This window comes from Tamandua tetradactyla, chromosome 12, assembly GCF_023851605.1.
Source record: "Tamandua tetradactyla isolate mTamTet1 chromosome 12, mTamTet1.pri, whole genome shotgun sequence".
NCBI lineage: Eukaryota > Metazoa > Chordata > Mammalia > Pilosa > Myrmecophagidae > Tamandua > Tamandua tetradactyla.
The window spans coordinates 48,650,950-48,663,513 of record NC_135338.1 but is presented as its reverse complement, the minus strand read 5'-3'; the positions used below and the strand labels follow the sequence as shown (position 1 = coordinate 48,663,513).

Sequence of the window (12,564 nt, the reverse complement as noted above, 5' to 3'; positions counted from 1 at the left end):
AACTAATATCTCAAATTCTGGTCTCTCACATGTCTAAAGTCCAATGTGCCCTGGGTCTCCCCAATAGAGGCCAACAGTCTTTGGCCTTAGATTACTTATTGGTGCCCTAAGAGGAGTATGCAAAATCCAGAGAACTATCTGTTGCATGTAGATAACTAATACATGTCAAATCGCCATCCTGACCCAAGAAATATACCAGGGTATTATCGTAAGAAAATATAGCTCATGCTTTTAACACACTCTACAATACACAGAGAAATTTCAGAGCTGATCCCTTGGCTAATGTCATATAACTCGAAAACTTGGCTACAGGCCAGCCTAATAGGATTTCTAATATTTCCACTTATTTTCCTCCTTTTTACTCTCACCATTCAGGCCACTCAAATATGCCAAATAATTGAATTCAAAACTGATGTCAAGATATCAAAGGGTAAATTATAATGTAGCAGTTCATAAGTGCTGTCATGACAGTTTTGAGGGCATAGATAAAAACTCTCAATTCCTCCTCAAAGGCAGTTTTCTCAGCCCACATACCTAACTACCTCCCTCATTTGATTCTAATACTCCTGTACTATAAACATACACACTCAATTGCCAGAAATCCCAGATGTCAAACATCTAGGAATAAACCCTTTTCCTTAGAGCTTGCAGAATTATTCAAAATACTCAATCCAAAAAAAGCCCATGAAACCTAATTCCACCTCATTTGCCATATATAAGCCACCTCTTCACAGTTCGAATATGCTGCTACCCTTTTCTTCGCGCAACCCTTTTGTGGCCTTGTGTGACAACCTTCTTTCATTTGGAGCTGTAAACAAAAACTTCTGCCTTTCATTTACTTGAGGATCTTTTTGTTGTACTACACCATCCAAAGAACCTATAATCATACCTAATACCATATATTTATAAAATATCCACCTGGCTAGCAGAGTCTCTTTTTGCCCTCATTAGCCTAGAAGCAGCAAACAAGATATACTATAAACTGCTTATAGAGAGGGCTATGTCACAAGAAACTGTAGGCAGCTTCTAGGAGCTGAGGCAACCTCCAGCCAAAATCCAGAAAGAAATGGAAGCCTTCAGATTGACAGCTACAAGGAACTGAATTCTGCCTACAATCAGTAAGAGTGCTGAAACCGATTCTCTCCCAGCCGAGCCTCCAGATGAGCCACAATCCTAACCAATATCCTGATTGCAGTCCTGTGAGACCTAGAGTAGAGGTCTCAACTAAGCTGTGCTTAGCCTCCTGATCCACAGAAACTGTAGGATAAATAATGTGTGTTATTTTAAGCTACTAAGTTTGTTGCAACTTATATAGCATAGAAATTAATCTATAATCCTAATATACAAAAGAAAAAAAGAGGAAAAGGAGTTTCCAGTTACTTGTCATTTGAGATATTTATTGATGAAGATCAAATATCCAAAGGGCAGTCCTCAATGCTCATGTCCATGATTTTAAGAGCTGGCCCTTCCATGTCATGATTATTGTCACCCTTGACAATGGAGAACTGATTAGACTGGAAGAGTGATGAGCCGAGACAAGCTAATTCATTTGAAGTCTCAACCTTTTCAACGTCACTATCAACTTCAATGACATTCACATAGGTTTCTGGGTCTGTTAAGCTGTCTGAAACACTTGGATTTTTTTCAAACCAGGTTGAAGGCTCAATGTTAGTTTCATCATTTACTCGTTCAATTATAACCTCTTCTGAATGCTTTGTTTTATAGATGGGCAGGAAAAATTCATTTGACGAAGAACGTAACTCATTCTCATCCCTCTGTGCAGACAATAACATATCCAAAGCCTTTTGGTATTCTTGACGTTCTTGTTGAATTGATACTTCATTTTCAATTTGAAATTCATTTTGGTCTGAATTCTCAGCTTTTTCAAAATCAAGTATATTCAAAGTATCAACATCAGCCAGATTAAGTGATGCTGACTTTTCCTTGGGTGTGCAGCCTAAGTCCACCTTTAGAACCTGCAGTAGATGACGCATTTTTTCCTAGAATTAAGAAAAAGAGAAGAGAGCAGTTACATTAATTTAGTCAAACTGAACTATTTTTGTTAGCATTGCTTCTATTCTCAGCAGGACTAATACTCCCTCTTCTACTACTCCCCCACCAATTTTCTACATTAGAATTTTTCTAATGAAGTTCTATGGAAAGACAAACCTCTTCCAAATGATGTTTATTTTGTCTTACATGTCGCTCAAACAGTCGTTCTAAAAACCTACAAATGATAAATAAAAATGTTAACGTCTCAAATTCAGGAGAGCAATTAAACATAAAACAGCTATGCAATAACTAAAGTACTAAAAGTTGGAAAACACTAAAAAAAATTTCTCTCTCCAAAGCTAAGGCTAATTCTTCCCTGTTCTGTCAAGTTCTCCAAACAGAAACTAGTATGGCTTCCACTATGCCTTTGCTTCAGGTTACATAACGGAGACTGTGTGCTACATACATTTCTATGAATACAATTATTTTAAAATGAGGTATGAAAATACTGTCTCTTTCTCACTCTCTTATACATACACATATCCATAGCCCCCCAAACCCAAACCTTAAGGAAAATCCCTCTTATAAAGCAAAGAATTATTTTATAATGCTTGCTAAAGTACACTTCAAAGAAATTTCATTGAGGGAAAATCTATATAACAATATAATAGCTATCACTTATTAAGCACCACTCAACACGAGACAATAGTACTAGACATATAATAATCTTACCTCTAATCTTGATCAATACTGGGAAAGAAAGGTATTATAAAAATAATTTTAAACATGAGAAAACTAAACTCTTAAGATGTTCAATGTACTCTACCTTGAGGTGGAAGCCATGAAGAGAATTCAACCCAGATGTGTCTGGCTCCAGAAAATTTATTCTTTCAACTATAGCATGCTTGCCTTTTTAATCACATGAATATAGAAATAGTGTTCTTGAAAACCAACTGATTTCCTTTGTTATTATTTTTTATCATCAATTAAATTATGAGCCAGTGTTATCTTTATTAGTTTTGAATTATTCGGCAGTTCTTAATAAGCCCAGGAAATTTTTATTCTACTTTGTAAAACCTACTTAAGATGTTTCAGAATATTCTCTTCTAGGCATATTTTATTAAAAAAATATTTTATTGATGAAACATACAAACACAAACATTCTTAACATACAAATATTCCATACATGGTAAATACAATCAGTGGCTCAATGTTATCACATAGTTGCGTGTTCATCACCATAAATCATTTTTTAGAACACTTCATCACTCCAGAAAAAGAAATAAAAAGATGAAAAGGAAGAACTCATACATACCATACCCCATACCCCTCCCTCTCCTTGACCACAAATATTTTCATCTACCCAATATATTTTAACTTTTGTTCCCTCTATTTTTTTTTTCCTATACTCCTTACCACTCCCTTTCATTGATCACCAGTATTTTTCAATCTACCCAATTTATTTTAACATTTGTGCTCCCTATTATTTATTTTTAATCCATATTTTTTACTAATCTGTCCATACCACAGATAAATGGAGCATGAGAACAAGGTTGCCACAAACACACAGTTGCTTTGCAAAAGCTATATCATTATACAGTCATCTTCAAGAAACATGGCTACAGGAACACAGCTCTACAGTTTCAGGCACTTCCCTCTAGCCTCTCTAATGCATCTTAAATTAAAAAGGTGGTATCTATAAAATGCATAAGAATAACCTCCAGGATAATCTCTTGACTCTGTTTGAAATCTCTCAGCCATTGACACTTTATTTTGTCTCATTTCTCTCTTCCCCCTTTCCGTCCAGAAGATTTTCTCAATCCCTTGATGCTGAGTCCCAGATCATTCTAGGATCTCTGTCCCACGTTGCCAGAGAGGTTTACACCCCGGGAGTCATGTCCAACAAAGAGAGGGGGAGGGCAGTGGGTTTGCTTGCCATTTAGCTGAGAGAGATAGGACACATCTGAGCAACAAGAGGTTCCTGGGGGTGACTCTTAGGCCTAATTTTAAGTAGGCTTAGTCTATTCTTTGCGGGGATAAGTTTCATATGAACAAATCCAAAGTTTGAGGGCTTGGCCTATTTGATTTGGTTGTCCCCACTGTTTACAAGAATATGAGGAATACTCCAAATGGGGAAGGTGAATTTTCCCTCTTTCTCATCATTCCCCAAAGGAGACTTTGCAAATACTTTTCTTCTTCTTCTTTTTTTTTTTTTCACATGGGCAGGCACTGTGAATCAAACCCGGGTCTCCAGGATGGCAGGCAAGAACTCTGCCTGCTGAGCCACTGTGGCCCACCCTGCAGATACTTTTTAATTCACTGTTCAAATCACTCTGGGATTTACTGGGGCATCACTCTGGACAAAACTACAAAATCTTATGCCCTATTCAAGATTCCACGTACTTAAGGTGTTCAATTAAATGGCCCATATAAGTTATATTAGAAAATGCACTAGTCAAAATACAAATTTTGTACCAAATACACATTTTTTCTTTGGTCTCATATAAAAGCTAAAGTTTTAAGATATGAATTACCATCTATTTTCAATACCCTGAAGTACTGACATTCCTTTGTTCTTCCTCATGCAAAAACATTTTTAAATTTATACATTTAATTCCTATCGTTGTACATTCTAGGCATTCCTAGATTATACCATCTCAGTCTTTATCGTCTATCTTTCCTTCTGGTTTCATTTGTGCCCCAGCCCTCCTCCCTCTATCATTTTCACATTCAGCTTCATTCAATGTATTAACATTATTGTGCTACAATTAAGTAGTATTGTGTTATACATTCCTGAATTTTTACAATCAGTCCTGTTGTACAATCTGTATTTCTTCAGCTCCAGTTACCCAAAATCTACCCTATTTCTATACCTTGATGGCCTCTGTTCTTAACTGAAATTCTCCAAGTTCATTCATTAACATTAGTTTGTATCAGTGAGACCATTCAGTATTTGTCCTTTTTTCTCGCTAATCTTATTCCACATAATGTCCTCAAGGTCCATCCATGTTATTATATGCTTTATAATTTTTTCTGTCTTAGAGCTGTATAATATTCCATCATATGCCACAGCTTGTTTAGCCACTCATCTGCTGATAGATATTTGGGCTGTTTCCATCTCTTGGCAATTGTAAATAATGCTGTGTAGATGTCCATTTGTGTTCTTGCCCTCATGTCCTCTGAATAGATATCTGGCAATGGTATTGCCAGATCATATGGTAATTCTATACTTAGCTTCCTGAGGAACTGCCAAACTGCCTTTCACAGCAGTCTCCCATTGTGTAGGCTGTCTTTTTACTTTCTTGACAAAGTTCTTTGAGCACGAAAATATTTAATTTTGAGGAGTTCCCATTTATCTACTTCTTTCTTCAATGCTCATGCTTTGGGTGTAAGATCTAGGAAACCACCTCCTATTATAAGATTTATAAGATAATTCCTTACATTTTCCTCTGAAAGTTTTATGGTCTTAGATCTAATGTTTAGGTCTTTAATCCATTTTGAGTTAATTTTTGTATAGGGTGTGAGATATGGATCCTTTTTCATTCTTTTGCATGTGGATATCCAGTTCTCCAGTCACCATTTATTGAAGAAACTGTTCTGTCCCAGGTAACTTGGCTTGACTGCTTTTATCAAAGATCAATTGTCCATAGATGAGAGGGTCTATATCTGAACACTCTATTTGATTCCATTGGTCAGTATATCTTTATGCCAGTACCATGCTGTTTTGACCACTGTAGCTTCATAATATGTCTTACAGTCAGACAGTGTGAGAGCTCCGATTTCATTTTTCTTTCTCAGGATATCTTTAGCTATTCAGGGCACCCTGCCCTTCCAGATAAATTTGGTTATTGGTTTTACCATTTCTTAAAAGTAAGCTTTTGGGATTTTAATTGGTACTGCATTGACTCTATAAATCAATTTAGGTAATACTGACATCTAACTATATTTAGTCTTCCAATCCATGAACACGGTATGCCCTTCTATTTATTTAGGTCTTCTGTGATTTCTTCTAGCAATTTCTTGTAGTTTTCTTTGAATGGGTCTTTCATAGCCTCAGTTAAATTTATTTCTAAATATTTTATTCTTTTGGTTGCAGTTGTAATTTTTTTTTTACTTCCCTCTCAGATTGCTCATTACTAATGTATAGTAACACTACAGATTTTAGAGTGTTGAACTTGTAACCTGCCACTGTGGTGTACTCATTTATTAGCTCTAGTAGTTTTGCTGTGCCATTTTTTTGGGTTTTCAACATAAAGTATCATATCATCTGCGAACAGTGAGAGTTTTACTTCTTCCTTCACAATTTTGATGCCTTGTATTTCTTTTTCTTGTCTAATCGCTCTGGCTAGAACTTCTAACACAATGGTGAATGACAATGGTGACAGTGGACATCCTTATCTTGTTCCTGATCTTAGGAGGAAAGTTTTCAGTTTTATCCTATTGAGGAAGATGTTAGCTTTGGGTTTTTCCTATATTCCCCTTATCATGTTGAGAAAGTTCCCCTCTATTCCTATACTGTGAAGCATTTTAAACAAGAAAGGATGTTGAATTTTGTCAAATGCCTTTTCTGCATCAATCGAGATGATCATGTGGTTTTTCTGCTTTGATTTGTTGATATGGTGTATTACATTAATTGATTCTCTTATGTTGAACCATCCTTGCATACCTGGGAAAGAACCATCCTTGCATACCTGGGATGAATCCTACTTGGTCATGGTGTATAATTCTTTTAATGTGTTGCTGGATTCGATTTGCAAGAATTTTGTTGATGATTTTTTGCATCCTTATTGTGCTGGTTTGAAAGGATGCATGTCCCCTAGAAAAGCCAAGTTTTAATCAAAATCCCATTTCGTAAAGACAGAATAATCCCTATTCAATATTGCATGTTTGAATCCGTAATTAGATCATCTCCCTGGAGATGTAACCCAATCAAGAGTGGCTCTTAAATTGGATTAGGTGATGACATGTCACCACCCATTTGAGTGGGTCTTGATTAGTTTCTGAAGTCCTATAAAAGAGGAAACATTTTGGAGAATGAGAGTGATTCAGAGAGAGCAGAGCAGAATGACAAAGCCATGAGAAGCAGAGTCCACCAGCCAGTGACCTTTGCAGATGAAGAAGGAAAATGCCTCCCAGGGAGCTTCATGAAACAGAAAGCCAGGAGAAGCTAGCAGATAATGCTGTGCTTGCCATGTGCCCTTCCAGATGAAAGAGGAACCCTGACCATGTTCACCATGGTCCTCTCCAGATATGCCTTTCCAGATAAGAGAGAAACTCTGTGTTTACCATGTGCCCTTCCACTTGAGAAAGAAACCCAGAACTTCATCGGCCTTCTTGAACCAAAGTATCTTTCCCTGGATGCCTTAGATTGGACATTTCTATAGATCTGTTTTAATTGGGACATTTTCTCTGCCTAGAACTGTAAACTAGCAACTTATTAAGTCCCCCTTTTTAAAAACCATTCCGTTTCTGGTATATTGCATTCTGGCAGCTAGCAAAACTAGAACACATAATCATTAGAGAGACTGGTCTATAATTTTCTTTTCTTGTGGTATCTTGGTCTGGCTTTGGTATGAGGGTGATGTTGGCTTCATAGAATGAGTTAGATAGCCTTCCCTCCTCTTCAATTTTTTGAAGAGTTTGAGCAGGATTGGTACTAATTCTTTTTTGAATGTTCGGTAGAATTCACATGTGAAGCCATATGGTCCTGGACTTTTCTCTTTTGGGAGCTTCTTAATGACTAATTCCATTTCTTTACTTGTGATTGGTTTGTTGAGGCTGTCTATTTCTTCTTGAGTCATTGTTAGTTGTTCATGCCTTTCTAGGAAGTTGTCCGTTTCATCTACATTGTCAGGCTTATTAGCATAAAGTTGTTCATAGTATCCTCATTATGTCCTTTATTTCTGCGGGGTCAGTAGTTATGTCTCCTCCTTCATTTCTGATTTCATTTATTTGCATCCTCTCTCTTCTTTTTGTCAACCTTGCTAAGGGTCCATCAATCTTATAGATTTTCTCATAGAACCAGCTTCTTTCTGGTTTTGTTGATTTTCTTGATTGTTTTCAAACTCTCAATTTCATTTATTTCTGTTCTAATCTTCGTTATTTCTTTACTTTTGCTTGCTTTGGGTTTAGTTTCCTGCTCTTTCTCTAGTTCTTTCAAGTGAACATTCCTCAATTTTTGCCTTTTTTTTTTTATGCAGGGGCAGGCGATGGAAATCAAACCCAGGTCTCTGGCATGGCAGGCAACAACTCTGCCTGCTGAGCCACCATGGCCTGCCCTTTCTTCTTTTTTGATATAGGCATGTAGGGCAATAAATTTCCCTCTTAGCACCACCTTTGCTGCATCCCATAAATTTTGATATGTTGTGTTTTCATTTCAAGGAACAAGATTTCTCTTATTTCTTCCTTGACCCACTGGTTGCTTAAGTGTGTGTTGTTGAGCCTTCATGTATTTGTGAATTTTCTGGCCCTCTGCCTGTTACTGATTTCCAACTTCATTCCTTTATGATCTGAAAAGTGTTTTGTAGGGTTTCAATCTTTTTAAATTTATTGAGACTTGCTTTGTGATCCAGCATATGGTCTATCCTTGACAATGAACAATGAGCACTTGAGAAAAAGGTGTATCCTGCTGTTGTGGGATGCAATGTTCTATAAATGTCTGTTAAGTCTAGTTCGTTTATTGTATTACTCAAATTCTGTTTCTTTATTGATCCTCTGTCTAGATGTTCTGTCCATTGATGAGAGCAGGGAACCGAAGTCTCCAACTATTATGGTAGATGTGTCTATTTCCCTTTTCAGTGTTTGCCTCATGTTTTCTGGAGCACTCTGGCTCAGTGCATAAATATTTATGATTGTTATGTCTTCTTGTTGAATTCCTCCTTTTATTAATACATAATGTCCTTCTTTGTCTCTTTTAACTGTTTTACATTCGAAGCCTAATTTGTTGGATATTAGCATAGCTACTCCTGCTCTTTTCTGATTGTTACTTGCATAAAATATCTTTTCCCAACCTTTCACTTTCAACCTATGTTTATCCTTGGATCTAAGATGTGTTTTCTGTAGACAGCATATAGATGGGTCCTGTTTTTTAATCCATTCTGCAGTCTATGTCTTTTGATTGGGGAGTTTAATCCATTAACACTTAGTGTTATTACTCTACGGACACTACTTTCTTCTACCATTTTGCCTTTTGGATTTTATATGTCATATCTAATTTTCCTTCTTTTTACCTTTACTGATAGTCTTCATTTCTATACTCTTCTCCACATCTATCTCTGCTATTTTTTCCTATCTGTCTCTAGTGCGCCCTTTAGTATTTCTTACAGAGCTGATCTCCTGGTCACAAATTCTCTCAGTGATTTTTTTGTCTGAAAATGTTTTAATTTCCCCTCACTTCTGAAGGACAATTTTGCCGGATATAGAATTTTTGGTTGGCAGTTTTTCTCTTTTAGTAACTTAAATATATCATCTCACTGCCTTCTTGCCTCCATGGTTCTACTGAGAAATCTATGCATAGTCTTACTGGGCTTCCCTTGTATGTGATGGATTGCTTTTCTCTTGCTGCTTTCAAGATTCTCGCTTTCTCTTTGACATCTGACATTCTGATTAGTAAGTGTGTTGGAGTACATCTATTTGGATTCTGTTTGGGATACACTGCACTGCTTGAATCTGTAATTTTAACTCTTCCATAAGAGTTAGGAAATTTTCAGTGATAACTTCCTCCATTAATTTTTTTCCCTCCTTTTCCCTTCTCTTCTTCTTCTGGGACATCCACAACATGTATATTCATGTGCTTCATGTTGTCATTCAATTCTCTGAGTCCCTGCTCATATTTTTCCATTCTTTTCCCTATATTTTCTTTTGCTTATCGGATTTCAGATGTCCTGTCCTTCAGTTCACTAATCCCATCTTCTGTCTCTTGAAACCTGACATTATAGGTTTCCATTGATTTTTAATCTCTTCTACTGTGCCTTTCATTCCCTTAAGTTTTGTGATTTGATTTTTCAGATTTTTTATTTCTTCTTTTTGTTCATTCCTTGCCTTCTTTATATCTTCCCTCAATTCAATGATTTGATTTATGATGAGGTTTTCTATGACTGTTTGAACATTCTGAATTAATTGTTTCAACTCCTGCATCTCATCTGAATTGTTGGTTTGTTCCTTTGACTAGGGCATATCTTCAATTTTATTAGTATCGTTCATTATTTTTTGCTGGCATATAGGCATTTAATTACCTTAATTGGTTTACTCTGGAGATTATTTTCACTTTTTTTTACCTTGGATTTTCTTGCTGGACGACTTTGTTGTCTATATGTTCTTTGACATTCAGTGCAGCTTATTCTAGACCTCTAGCTTAGGTTTTATTTAACACAACAGAATTTTTCAGTTCTTGTTTTCTTGTTTCTTGCCCTGCCTGTATGGTGCCTTTTTTTCCTCCTTTTAGGAGGGTCTACTTCAGTATTAAAGACCATAGCCAGATTTCCCCAGACCAAACTGGCCTATCAGGAGAAAAGAGTCACCTGTGTCAGTTTTCCCTGAGGGTGAGACCCAGTAGGTTGAAAGGCTTTCCTATGAAGCTCTGGACTCTGCATTTTTCCTATTCTGCCCAGTATGTGGCATTTTCCTGCCTGCGGGTCCCACTAGCATAAGGTGATGTGGTATCTTTAACTTCAGCAGACTCTCTCCCTGATGGTTGAGACAGAGGAGAGGTTGTAGGCTGGCTTTAAATGCTTCACTTTCCCAGACCCTGGAGTCTGAATTTCTTGAGGGAGTGATTCCACTTTAGCTGGGCCCCACCCCTCTCCTGGGGAAGGCACAAGCTACAGACAGACAAACAAACAAGCCTAATTCTGCCTATGCCTGGGGCAGCTGGAGCCTCAGAAGCCCTGCAGCTGTACCCAAAGAGTAGTCAAGCTTTAGGAACACAGCCACAAAAAAGAAAAAGAAAAATCCTTTTCAGAGCAGGACCCCTGCTCCTTGGGTTTGTCAATCAAGAGCTTAAGTTGGTATGTTGCTTTGTGTATCTCCAGGTCCTACATGCCCTCTCCTTTCCTTCAGGGTCCAGACCCTTTCAAGTATTTCAAGTATTATGTGCTGTCCAATACCCAAAAACCTGGTTTGTTTGTTTTTTTTAAGCCTTTTTTCCTTTTTCTGTCAGTCCTGCCCACTCTGCACCAGGGCAAAAACCAGCAACCTCAGCTTTTACTTGAGGTTCAGCTGAGCTAGGAGCCTACTTTTAGTAGTCAGAATTTGTTAAATAATTTCACTCAAATTTGTTAATTGGAGCTTGGTTGTGCTCAGCCCCTGCTGCTGGTAGTCTCTGGGAAGCAGCCTGTGGGGGAGGGGTGCCACCCACTGTGGCTTGGAGAACTCATCGTTCTGGGTGGGATCGCAGCTGGTCCAGCTTGTCCAGACTGGGGTACATTGTGTGTACGGTCACTGACATGGCCCCAACAGTTGTTCTGTACTGTTTCTGGCTATTTACTAGCTGCTCTGGAGGATGAACTAAATTCCACAGCTCACTAAGCCGCCATCTTGGCCCCGCCTTTGAAACAAATGAATTTTAGATGCACAAATGCTGAAGCCAGATGCCAGATCACATAGTTTTCTTAAGGAATGAAATACTTAATCTGGTTCTGTAAACTTTCCATTTCCTGTAGAGTCTGTAAACCTAGCTTTAATTTATTCTCATATTACTAGATCTATTACCAGTAACAGGTTTAATAAGAATACTTCTGATTTTCACGATAGTTTCAGGTAGTGAAATGGGATTACGGAGCTTTGCAAGCAAAGATTAAAAATTTAGTTTATATTATTACTCTGTTACAAACAAAAGGTAGAAAATGTATGTAAATAAAATCTCTGTTCTTTTCTATAACTTCCCCAACTGTGAACCTGCCTTAGAGTATGAGTTAAACATTCCTTAGTTAGCTATCAATTACAAGAACATGGTCCCTTCAAAAGGTAATGTAATTTCTCATTTCATCTACTATGTGAAATAACTTTTCAGAAATAGCAGATGGAGAACCCTAACACCACTTCAAACACAATACAATTAAAAATGTCTAACCTGTTTGAAAATAAACCAAGTTTCAAAATGTCATCTGTTATATCTTCAATGAAATTCAGATACAACAATTCTTCTTCACTGTGAAGACAAGACAATATACAACATAAAAGTTATTGCTGACTGTGAAAAATTATAGGAAACATGAGTACCTAACTGGAAATATCTGTCTTTACTATTCCATACTTCTATCTCTTCATGTCATTAAGGGGAATATTATAAAAATGAACATATGTCTATCTTCTCAAATTATGCAAGAATATTTACTAAAAACGAGAATATATAATATCACAGAATATCATGTCTGTAGTAAAAAATACACAGGGATTAAACAAAACAAGCAGAGCAACCAAAGGAAAGTGGCAATCAAATGTGATCTCTTTGGAGCAAATGTTTTGATTAATGTTTTGAATTCCTCCTGGCTCCTGTCATGTCTAGCAAGCAGAGGAGTGAGCCATTCTCCATGGTACTTGCAGGAAGGAGAAAAAGAAAGCTGTTCAGAGAAA

The 12,564-nt window shown here is 37.1% G+C and overlaps 1 protein-coding gene across 8 annotated transcripts in view; it reads right to left on the bottom strand.

The window, feature by feature from the left end:
- Window positions 1–1,376: 1,376 nt before the first annotated feature.
- The window catches only part of SPATA7 (spermatogenesis associated 7), a 58,588-nt gene continuing 47,400 nt past the window's right edge, over window positions 1,377–12,564 (bottom strand). For all 8 annotated transcript variants that reach the window (XM_077123254.1, XM_077123257.1, XM_077123255.1 and 5 more), the window contains 3 exons: window positions 12,062–12,139; window positions 2,170–2,227; window positions 1,377–2,000 (listed from right to left, as the gene is read on the bottom strand). In XM_077123254.1, the coding sequence (XP_076979369.1) occupies window positions 1,410–2,000; window positions 2,170–2,227; window positions 12,062–12,139 (727 nt within the window). In that variant the 3' untranslated portion in view covers window positions 1,377–1,409. The remainder of the gene's footprint in view (window positions 2,001–2,169; window positions 2,228–12,061; window positions 12,140–12,564) is intronic.